The 13020-nt window shown below is 31.0% G+C and overlaps 1 protein-coding gene across 1 annotated transcript in view; it reads left to right on the forward strand.

The window, feature by feature from the left end:
- LOC110998321 (galactosylgalactosylxylosylprotein 3-beta-glucuronosyltransferase I) overlaps positions 1-7796 on the forward strand; it is an 8318-nt gene extending 522 nt beyond the window's left edge. Inside the window, exons 1-5 of the mRNA XM_022266884.2 lie at positions 1-51; positions 213-366; positions 1069-1200; positions 2256-2477; positions 4780-7796. The exon at positions 1-51 is cut by the window's left edge and continues 522 nt beyond it. Of these exons, the coding sequence (XP_022122576.1) occupies positions 1-51; positions 213-366; positions 1069-1200; positions 2256-2477; positions 4780-4944 (724 nt within the window). The 3' untranslated portion in view covers positions 4945-7796. The remainder of the gene's footprint in view (positions 52-212; positions 367-1068; positions 1201-2255; positions 2478-4779) is intronic.
- The last annotated feature ends 5224 nt before the right edge of the window (positions 7797-13020 follow it).

Genomic DNA, 13020 nt, shown 5'->3' on the forward strand with positions numbered 1-13020 from the left:
TGGCATTACACCAACCTATGCCCGTCTTGCACAAAAGGCTGATCTCACAAGGTAAATCATGATTGTTTTGGCCTTGGTTTGAATTTTTTCTTGCTTATAGAATTTATAACTTTAAAATTGAATAACAGTGAGACTAATAGATTTATATAAGTATATAGACAAAGAATATAAGCTATGAATTTATATTTAATTACTATAAAATATTTTTTTAGATTATCACAGACACTTATGTTAGTTCGAAATTTTCACTGGGTTATAATTGAAGATTCTGAAACAAAAACTAAGCTTGTTGAGAATCTATTAAAAGAATCAACATTAAAATACACTCATCTCAATGTCAAGACACAGAAATCCAAACATTCCACTGTAAGTAAAGATGTACTTTATTATTAAACTTGTTCCTTTTCATTTCAAAATCTGTTCTTTAATGTAAAAGGAACTTTGCTATTTTAGGTTATGAGTTTTAAATGTAAGATTGGTATTAGTTGTAATTCTTAATATTGTTTAAATACTTCTGCTGACCTGACCCTTCATACATTAAACTGTTGACCTTAAACCATGTAAAAGTCAACCTTAGACAGTTGAAATTGCCAAGGTTACATTCCATTTAAGAAAATATTACTAACATTGTTGTATGTATGATATCATATACCTATATACATTAATTTTTATCATCACCATTTTTATATCTCCTTTCAGGGATTGGATATAAATATATGTGTTTTTAAGACATCTAAGTACTACACATCTTGGTATTGTGTATGTTAATACATGTTTTGTAATATTTGTTTTAATAACACTTAACCCTAAATAATAGAACTTGAAAGTGTTTGAAACTTGTTATGATAAAACCAGGATAGCAAATTGTCCTTTTTAATAGTTTTTCTGCATGATGTGTTTATTGATATACATAACTAATATATAAATGGTTTATAAGTTGAAGACTAAAACCTATTTTAACTTTAGAGTAATAATTACAATTTAATTAAAATAATCAAGCTGTATCTTTGTATTATGTAAATAATACTTTCTAACACAAGCTGTCTACTTACATTCTTAAATTTACAGGCAAGTGGTGTAGAGCAAAGAAATGCAGCTTTAAGCTGGCTTCGAGATCATTTACGGCAAGCAGAAGACAAAAAGGGTGTTGTATACTTTATGGATGATGACAATACCTATGCGTTAAAAGTCTTTGATGAGGTAAGAAAAACAATACTGTGATTTGCTCCTTATAGTTATATCATCTATTCTTACTTTAGTAATTTTTGTTACATTACATTTTTGTCATTATCAAAAATCTTATTTGCGGACACCTTGAAGCTCCGATTATAGCAAAACAATTTGGCTACTCAGATTTCTGTATGGTTAAGATTTAAACCCGAGATTAGCGATACTTGAATCTGAATCTAAGGCTTACTCCTGAAGTACCACAATCATTGACAATAAATTGGCAAATAGTTCCTGTGTCACTATACATATGTAGTTGTCAAGTAATTAATAATTCTAATGTAGTAATATATGTACATTGTGAACATGTTATTCATATAGTTTATATTTTCAGTGACAGGTATGTTGCATTTTAAACATTATTTATAATTGCATTGTTTGTATAAACAAATGATCCAAACATCTGGCCTCTCATAATATAGCACCTCAAGGTCAAATAGTTTTCTTATTAGTGAATATTATGCAGGAATTAATACATTATTTGTTTGTGTAACTTCTATGCATAGCGGTATGTTAAGCAATTGCATTTGGTTGAGTCAAGTTAAGTAGTATTATTGTGGCAGGTTTAAAAGTACAACTTTAAGTTAAACACAGTATACATTAAGTACTACCATACTAAGTATACAGTAAATAAAATGTATGGAAAATAAATTTCCTTACTATATAGGCTATTTATTATATTGCGATTTAATACATATTTACTTTCCAATGTTGATCACCTAAAATCTAACTTGCGTAACAATTTACGTAACTTTTAGAAAAAACTTAAAATTTTGTAGGTTTTTTTTAAATTTCTATTAAGAAGGGGGCAAACTGGCAGGAGACTCACCTTACATTCATAATTTTTGTCAAGAATTGATTCATTTTCTACAGAAATGTGTAAATTATGTATATTAGTTTTAATTATGGTAATTATGGTCTTATTAACTAAATTTTTATTGAATGTACTTTTATTAATAATTTACTATGTCTCAAAATTTAAAAGCTGGTAATACACTATATTGCAAACAATTAAATACATATTACAGATGCGAAAAATTAAGAAAGTCGGCGTTTGGCCCGTCGGAATCGTTGGTGGTATGAGAGTGGAGATGCCTTTAGTCACCGATGGGAAGGTGACCGGCTTCAATGCAGTTTGGAAGTCGTTTAGACCATTCCCAATTGACATGGCTGGTTTTGCGATTAATGCAACGTTGTTTTTGAACCATCCAGAGGCGAAATTCTCGAGAAAAGTCCAATCTGGATTTCAGGTAATTGTACAAACTAAATCTATGTTAAATATATATTCTCACTTAATTTCAATTGTCTTTCTCATGTATTCATGTTAGTTTTTGCGCACCTTAGTTATTCGTTACTTAGTTGTTAGTGAGAACTTTTTAATTATGGAGTTTATATTGTACAAATATAAGTTCTTTCCGCTTAATAATAATAGTAAATGTGTAATAATTAATGAACATTAAAAGTATTTCCTATGTTATAATACACATGCAACCGATACTCATAATTTTCAATCTATCACGTTAAGAAGACAGTTTGTGTAAAGATTTACAAAGTCAAAGTGTTAAGTTTTTATATTTTGATAGTGATACAATAGTGACACAAAATTTAATGAAGGAACTCCGTATAAGGTTTCTTTAACTTATATATATGTATATCCATATGAAGCATATCATATACTATATAAGCAACACGGCTCGTGAATATACCGGCATATCTTATTTACGAAACCCCTACATATAATGTTATACATATATTATAAAACATATGGCACCCGGGGACTGCCGCGGTAAAGCTATAACATAGCATTTTTACTAACTTATGTAATCATAATTATTTATTTATGCAGTATTTTTCTGTTGATATTCATTCAAATTACATTTATTGAGCGTGGTGACCGATAAGCAAACAATTTATTTCCTTTTATTGAATAAATAAAAAGTTAATTTCGTTTAAAATACTTTTATTATCTTACAATACATGTAGGTTATTCATGAATTGTTATCATTTAAACTATATGTTTATGGTAAATATATGGATAATGGCCGCTAATAATATCATATAACAAAAATACTTTCATTTGAAAATGTATTAACAAATAAATGAATAATAATTGAAGGTAGACACACAATTTAATCACAAATCTGGTTTGATAATTGAATAGTTATGTTCAGTATTATACTTCCTTTTGATAACATTATCTATCCACAGACTAAATCTATTTTAGTATAAATGAGTAATATTACGATAATGCGCAAAAAACATATGTTTCGTCACGGTAAAAGCGATTATACAGTTTTAAAATTTTCAAGTTTGTTTATATTTTCTGTGATTGCTTTTTCTTAATAAGGTGTCTCAAGGTTTCTTCACCTTGTTTTCCTTCATAGAGCTATTTAATATAAGCCCGTATTGATATGAGCCGTAATTCGAGCGCTATATCAGGATCGAGTGTCACAACCCACTAGGTCAACCCTGCTCTTCCTGCTCAAAATATATCTACCTCTGCTCAAAATATAAAAATATATCTAACTATCCTATTTCTAAAAATAAAATCTGAGTAAAAATATTACAATGTTTTTACTCAGTCATGTTTCCATACACAGATGTATTTCTTTTAATAAAAAGAGAAAAGCACTGATTAAGCTTACATGATTAATAAATGTAATATTAAACTGTATAATTATTTCAAATTTATTTAAACTTTTAAATATCTACTTCTACAGTTTACTAGGTGTAATCTAAATTACACCTAGTAAACAGTAGAAGTATTTAATCTACATTTAATATATAAGTACAAGTGCGCAGCGTACGCACGTTGTTATCCCAGCTTCCAATAAATTTTGAATGTGCGCAATTTTGCTCGTATGTTCAACACAAAGTTGAAAGTATGAATACAGGAAATCCGATAAAATAATGGGTGTGAAAGTACTCTTTATCACGGTTGACCTTAGACCCTTTTTATCGTTTAATTGTTTTGACCTCATTGCACATGTTAACTGAACCATACAAATTGATCTCGTGTTACTAACAAAATATTATGACTACGTTAACATATTATTAAAACTCGAGTCTATTTTAGTCTAGACTATTAATTATGTATACAAGAAAGGCTTAATTGAGTACAGTATAGAGTACATATTGTAAAAGTTTGTTGATTTTAATTATTACGACCTTAGTTCAAATTTTCAACGACTTCAAATTTTCCAATTATTTGTAACAAATTCCTATAAATCCCGTGGTGATAATGGGACGGAAATCGTCAGCCAAATACTTGTTTTGTCCTTCGTTTTTTAATCACACAGATGAGCAGAAAGTTACCTTCTAAAGTCAAGTCCTGCTTCAGGTCTTGTTTTATAATATGCGACTAAATCCAAGCGGAATTGAAGATTCTCATTTCTCGCGATAAGATTTTTTGCTTCCTGTTTATGCCCAGACTGGTTATATACATTTTAAGAAACAAATAAGCTACGAATCGTAAAATATTTAGGTACTAAATTCTTTAACTTAAAACTGTGTGTGTGAAGCCTGCAATTGATCTTTAATTACGCATTTCAGGAAAGCGAGATACTGAAGTACTTCACCACTCGAGAGGAATTAGAACCTTTGGCCGACAACTGCACTAAAGTATACGCTTGGCACACGCGAACCCAGAAACCCTCAATAACGAACCCGAAAAAATTGAAAACCCCTCCCATACCCGACGATCATATCGAGGTCTGAAGCTTCAACCGCAACGAATAGGCAAATTGTCAGAAATTTCAAAAATGGAACATTTTCGAGTTTCATTCCTGAGTAAGTCTACTTTGACCGATGAATAAACGATTGACCATAGACAAGCGTACGACATTTCAGATTTACTGTTTACAACTCAACAAAGCCCTATTTCTGAATAAAAATCAACACTATGCACAGGTATGCATAGTAGTCATGCAATGTACTAGCCCCGCACGTTGATATTGCGATGGAACCTTGATACAAAAACAGCTGCGTGACGTCATCCACCGTAGAAAAGTACAGACAACAAAAAAGTTATTAATAATAATATTCATTTATTTGCTTGAATGCAGGTGAACAATCATTATAAGCATTTAATTACCTACTATTATGATAACAAAAATAAAACAGGATAACGATAATAAAAAACCACGTCGTAGATTTACTCAATACGCGTAAGCGCTGGCTGACCTTGCGCCCGTTACTGACACTGACAGTTCGACTACGTCACTAAGATGGCCGCCACTCGCAATATCAACGTGCGGTTTTATATGCTTCCCTTTCTCTTAGGCTTGACATTGCATGTGAGTTTTGTACCTAGGACACGAAAAGGTCAAGAGTAAACTTATTTTAATTTATTTATTTTAATCGATTTTACAGTATTGTATGAACAAGATTGAGCAATATTTATGAAACATCATCGGACTGTTCATCGATGAATTAACAGTGTTTTTTTAACTACAAAAATAAATCTTTAAAAAAAACGCTGTTAAAATGTCGGCGGAGATACGTTTAAGATGGTAAAATAATTAGGTTAAGATATTTCGCGTTCATAATGTAATTTTACCAGTGACAGAATCTGACAAAACGATAAAATATAATTGTAGAAACATGATATACACCAATTTACTCCAAGTAATATATAAGATATCGCTATTTACTTAGAAACAGTTTATTTCTTTGCTATTGCAAATTATTTTTTATACATGACGTAAAATTATGTTTTTAATAATCATTTCTTTTCCATTGTATTCTTAATAATTTATGTCATGGGTTTTTTATATATCTCCGGCAAAAAATAGAGAAGTTACATAACATAGGTAAAAGATTTAAACTTATGATATTTTGAAAAGCAATAATAATTTTATTTTTATTCCCAGTATTATTTTAATTGGTATTATTTTTCAAGTATTTTGAATAATTTTATGCTAAGTGCTATTCTTCGCTAGTCTTATTATATATTCGTATTAACGATGTCTCAAATTACTGTAATACAAAAGGATTACTAAAATGATATTATCTGTGATTAGAATTTTAAGCATTGATCATCTCATTTTTATCGGTAACATGCGCTGTCAAATGTGTCAAACTTCATTAAAAAAAATGATTTGACAGCTCCTGAATCGATACTTAAGTTTGATTGGCATTCTATTACACTTTACTATGTTTTTCATTACACAAAATTTGTTCTATTATTACTTAAGATTTAGTGTCTGGTAATATTTTATAATGTTGGAGGATCTTGTATTGCTGATGCGTAAATAGCCCATTAAATTAAAAAAAACAATCAAATTATTCATATATTTTTGGTTCTCATCCATGCTGTATATGTATTTGATTCATTTATCTGTTTTGATCATAAGCTTAAAACGGAAAAATGAATTTAATAACATCGTTTATAATTTATCGGTTCTTATAGCGGTTAATAATAGCTTTAAGTTATTTAAAGTACTCTAGGAGGGTCCTAATAACGCACAAAACGTATCAAACTAGTTCTAGCTTGTTCCTCTTAGAAATTATCGTAGGCATATAATATAGCAATATCTGACTAGCTGTTCTAACTTTGGTAGAGAATTTTACTTATAAAACTCACACTTAAATCTCAAGAGTTTTTTAGCTGAACTAGCGTTCTAACGCCCAATTGAAGCTACTTTATTTAGATAATTGTCATCTATATAATTTTATATAATATAGTAGGAAAGCATACAACGGACCTAATAAATGACATTTGTAATAATTACTGTTAAGTATTTAGTAGGAGCAACAGAGATCTTAGCCACGAACTTCGTATTTTATTCTGTTGTGTGTTTTGTTAGTATTAAATGTAATTTCTTTGTGTTTTTCGCGAACACAATGTGTGTATACGTGTGTATTCGATGCATGTGCGTGCGTTTTAGTTCCAAAAACGGCCGTGGAGCGCTGCTCGAAGTTTTCGAATAAAAGTTTTACGATTTACGTACTGTTCGTGATAAGGTCCCGTTGGCTCTTGAGCAACACAATCAATTAGGTTTAATTATTAAGATTAGATTTGTATTTGAAAGAAATAACTCAAACTTGAGCGATTAGGTGTTTAAGTTGAAGGCAATTCTTAATCCAATTTAAGTAGTGTAATAAATATTATTTGAGATTATCTTACAACGCATAATATATATAGTTAATACGCTCAAAGTCGATCTTATTTTAAGTCTAAGAGTAGTATTTGTACTTATGTAGGATTAATTTTGGATTCTGTGAATTCTTTATTTCCATAATTATATCGAACAAACGGCCAGAGCCAACCTCTATATCTTAATTGTGTTTTTAATTATTCGTAAAAATTAGTTTTATTGAAATGTATGTTATCAGTAATTTCGTATTATTTCGCAAAGGCCTAAACTTGAAACATCTTTGACATAGATGGCGCTAATTTAAATATTTGTTTTTGAATATGCAATATATTAATGGAATAATTTATTTATCACCGTATTTAATATAATGTATGTATGAATTTTAACAGGGATCGTTTGCTGTCTTACTGTAAGACTTTATCGCAATGTGTAAGATTTTATAACAAAATGTGAATAAATTATTCTACAGAATTGTTTTTTTTTTCAGACTAACGCTCGTAAATCCTTTTCCGAGCGTTAGTCTATTTAACCAAATAAGATCAGTTTTCTTATTTTTTGATGAATGTACAAACTTGAATTCACAATACTAACTTAACCTATTACTATACTTAAGTCAAAGACTAAACAGAAAATGCATTTAAGAAGGGTGTTTTAAGGGCTCAATAGATAGCGTGATATTAAGTTTACAATTAATATTATAATGCTTAACTTATCTTAATTAACGAAATACACATTCAGATACAGTAGGAAATATTGTTTATTAATCATCGATGGCTCGTTAGCTCAGCGGTTAGAGCATCCATCTGAAAATAAATTAGAGAAGGTCGGGGGTTCAAATCCCTCACGAGCTGATTTTTTTTTATTTATCTGAATTTAAATTGTTTCAACACAATAAAAAAGGGTGGCTTAATTTAATATTATTGTTTTGGACGAAATTCATTCTAAAATATACTCAGAAATTTTAACTTATTTTTTGAAGTTATATTTCTTTTGGTGCGTTAGGGAAAAATGATAAGAGTAAATTCTTGAGCTGGGTATCCACTATGTTCGCAAACCTCTTGCGCTCCGCGCTCCTGCAACCGCTACAGACGGTAGGTTCATCTACAATTGAATTATTAACTACATCTACGCATGCTCCTCCGTAATGTTCGCAAGATTTCTATGGCTGATCATTTAAAGAATTGCAAACTTTAAATATATGCTTAGCATACGTATGAACTTTTAACTTAATACATTCAAGATAATCTGGCCTCAATGATAACTAGTTAAATGAGTTAGTATACGCCTAACACTAATGCAACATAATAAACGTTCTTCTATTTGCCAAAACAAATTTAAATACAGAGTAACTTTATAGAATGACACGGGGCTAAATTGAAAGAGAAAAAGCTTATTTCGAACTAGTTTTAATAATTACTTCAAACACAATTCTTATTTGAATGCTATTGCGTATATGTCTGTTATTTTACCTGGTGTCTTTTGCTTCACCAGAAATTATGTTGTATTTTCTTACTTACTTTATGCATATCTTGCGATATTGAGGCTTCGTATAAAGCACACAGTAAACGGCGTGTTGGTAGAAGGAAGAAGTCATGGCTTCGCAACCTTAAGGAGTGGCCGGGTATTGCAAATGGCCAATGGGGATGAGTTGCTACATCTGGCGCAGGACGAGACGCGTTTCAGGAAACTGACGGCCAACCTCCAGTAATGGAGAGGCATTTTCATTTATTTTATTCAATACATTTTTGGAATTATCATTGTTAAACTTAGGACCGAACCGGCAGGACATAAAAGTTTAAGAAGCTTAATAATTAAAAACTATTTAAAATACGGAAAGTCGCATATCTCGGACACCTTATACATCATCATCGATACGACTTGTTCCAGCTTATAATGAGTGGAAAAATTCAAAGCAAAAGACGGGGTGGTAGAAGGAAAGAAGTCGTGGTTGCGGACTTACGGAAGTGGGCATCACATCCGCCGCGGAACTGATTAAAGTAGCGTAAAGTACACAATTCAAGTTAGCTTTTAGACTCTAGAAGAAGCTATTTAATGTTATATGTACATAAAAATTGTATATTAATTTTGTTCTGATTTATCACTTAATGTTTTAGTTAACACCAGTATAAGATATTGTTAGCAGAGTATGGTTGTAATTGAATAATCATGAAATAATCCAAAAGTTTTTTTGATAATTTAGCAGAATTTACAATAGGTAAAGTCAGTTTTTCAAAGTTAGCAATAATAAGAAAGTATCTGAGTATAAAATATAAAGCCCATAGTAGTGTAGTCCGCCAAAAGAACTAACTAACTAACACACTAGACTACAAAATACAGACAAAGTGGAAGGTGCCAATTTTTTTAAATAGAAATCTCTATATATTTATGCTTGCGAGCCTTCAACCAGTGCGAATGTCCATGGGCGGCGGTATCACGTAATTTCAAGTGAGCCTCCTGCCTGTTTGCTTCCTGAACAGAAAAAAAATAAGATTACCTTATTTTAATAATTTATAAAAAATGCACGTCTTTTCACGTACACGGTAGGGATCTAATGAATGCCTTTGAAATATACAAAGGACACTGATGAGGCATCGCAGTCGCCACAACAAGTGCATTGATTACTCTCCGATACATTATAGAAACTGTGTTGGAGTTACGTGACCCATTTACTGTGCGTGTAGTTTGTTTTTACCAAGGAAATCCTTTTATTAAATAAACCAATATGGACGTTTCATACAGCAATCGCGGAAATGATAATACATAATATTTCTTAATAGACTAAAAATGGTTCAGACGCTGTTGTATATACAACGTGCCAGTGACACCGATATTGTAAAATACATACAACATTATTCCGTCAAATAATTATATCTAATTCAAAGTAAAATCATTAATTTAAATTGCCTATTAAAAAGGCAGTTTTGAAAGTCAAAATTACAAGTTAAAATAAAGGAAAAATGATTCTACCTGTCCCTTCGTAAAGTTAGTTTCGTGTGGAGAAGAATTGGCAAGAACACTTACTCTTTTAAAATACAATATTCTGTATACATTAATTTGATAATTGTGTGATATTAATTTGTACTTTCAATATCCATCAACGTCTAATACGGCTGATTGGTTTGTTGATATATTCTGAAAAAACGTAGAAATGATTTTCAAAAAGATAAAAGTGGCATTAATAAATTAATTTAAGTAAATTTTAAAACAGAGTAGTGTTCAGACAGCATGCGACTCTCATCTCTGAGGTCGTAGGTTCGATCCCCGGTTGTGCAACAATGTGCTGTGTTTTTTCTATGTGCGCATTTAACGTTCGCTCGAACAATGAAAGAAAACATCGTAAAGAAATCGGCTTGTCTTTGAACCAAAAAGTCGACGGCGTGTGTTAGGCTCAGGAGGCTGATCAACAATTTGCCTATAAGATATTAACTAGACAAATGAACATTTAACAGGTGGAGAAATCTGAGACTTAAAAATTTCCTAGCACCAATGTTTTTTGTTAAATAATAGAAGTTTAGTAGTTAGATGAGTATGGAAGAAATGCGTCAGATATAAACTAACTTAAATGTTTATATTCCAATGTTAAAATTTCCTGAATTTAGCCAGGTTTTCTAAGTCGCATTTTTTTTTATAAGTTTTCATTAAGTTATAACTTCGTGCAAGAACGTAACAATTTTATCATCATATCATATAGGATGAAAATATTTTTCATATAAAATGTTCTCGGGGAATTTATACTTTTATTAAATCTTATCATATCAACGTTTAAGTTTTAGTCTTGCCTTTGGAATAACTAGCTTTCTCAAAGTAGAGAATATCTTTAATCATCTCTACAGTCTACATAAAAGACGTTGCTTTGTGTAGTCTGTTTCAATGCCACGCGAAGCCGCTCCAGCTATCATCCAAAGTAATCAGGTCATGACGTCACGAAATATCAGAATACCTGTACGAACTAAAGTAAGTTAAGTTAAGTAAACTGTATAAACTAAAGTAATGCCAAGTTAGTAATTAAGAAGAAGATTGCTTAACAATTACCGCACTAGTTTGATACATTTTACTGTTATAAAGTTCATCTAAGTCTGGTTCACATTTATCAGTTTACAGTTATCTCACTACTTTTAATGGTGCTTCTTAGAACATATGTATTATTAGGCCTCTTTCAGGCAGGCAGGATTTCGCCTTACCAAAGATAAGATATTCTATTTGCACAGTAATTTAGTCTTAACAATTTTTGTGATCTCTACTCGTTTCCCAAAATTAAATGGCCACCTGAACCTCGGAACTACTGACGGAACCTTGCTGCTTGGTTGTTCCGCCCTCAACCAAAACGCCCGAGAGAACGCAGACATTCTCCCGCCTCAATCTTTGCGAAAAATCAACCAATCGTGGAGGTTACCAATAAACTGTTAATTACAAAATTATATTAAATATTCATGTATTTTTAGTTCGCATAATTTAAGATATTGTTAATACAAATAATGTATTTATTAAATGACCTGATTTATAACAAACTTATTATCGTATTTATCGTGTAAATCACTGTATATTGTTGTATAAGTACTAAGACTCGGCAAACTAAGTTCCGTGTAACAATCGAATAAAGTCGTATTAACTTTAGTTAAACTTAATTTAGGATAACATTAATACGAGTTTTTATAGATACAGAAATGTTTTATTGCTTGCCATTTCGAAAAAACAATGACAGTTTTACACATAAGGCCTCCTCTTTAGCGCCAATATTGCGATACTGCATGTTATATCTCTTTCTGACATAGGTACAACATTTTTTGATGAGGTAATACATGTCTTCGATCAACATCAAAGCCTGGTTATGCATCGCCTCATGCACCTCAAGATCGGAATTTCTTGAGCTGACACGAATTCGATGTAAAATGATGCATACTTTTGTCAACAGATGGCACCACATGCTGTTAGCATTCGTAAAATAATTATTGTTATTCGATAACTTATCATATGTTTTATTACTTATTCTGCTATTCGGAGCGAAGAAGAATCCACCATAAAAAAGATAAGTAACCAGCCGATCTCGAGTCATAAATGGTGTAACGACTTTGTTTTATATATTTAGATGACACCAAGCGGTTTCTGCGCCTTTGCGGTAAATATTGAGGACAATCGTGAGGCTTACAATAGATGTGTTATTTTTATTTAATTTTTAAATACAATAAGTATATTGTAATATATCGATATAATCTAATCGTTAATATAAATATTAATCACGAAAGATATAGTATTGTATTCGCCATAGAATTTTAGAAACCCTAATTGTATTGTATACATATCTGTAATAACATTTGTGTCTAACCATTTATTTAAAGTTCTAAATTGCATCGTGGAACAATTCTAATAGAATAAACGTAAACACCTATTCAATTATCAGAACTCCTAAAAGCAAATAACGGAAAAGGCTGTCAGCAGTATAAAATATTTAGTTTATAAGGGAAGAGCCTCAGGGGAGCGGTAATTTAAATAAATATGCAGCCACATATTTTATGTATGAGCGAACATCCCTTGATGAAGCGAAAACCGCTTAAATGCTTTTCATAAGCTGTTGTTACTGTTCCATACGTTCAATAAAATATAGGCATGGTATTGTTTATACATTCTGTTGTATTGCTTACGTTATATATCTTAACTAGCGACCCGCCCCGGCTTCGCAAGGGTGCAATGCTGATAC

Source organism: Pieris rapae, chromosome 13 (genome assembly GCF_905147795.1).
Source record: "Pieris rapae chromosome 13, ilPieRapa1.1, whole genome shotgun sequence".
NCBI lineage: Eukaryota > Metazoa > Arthropoda > Insecta > Lepidoptera > Pieridae > Pieris > Pieris rapae.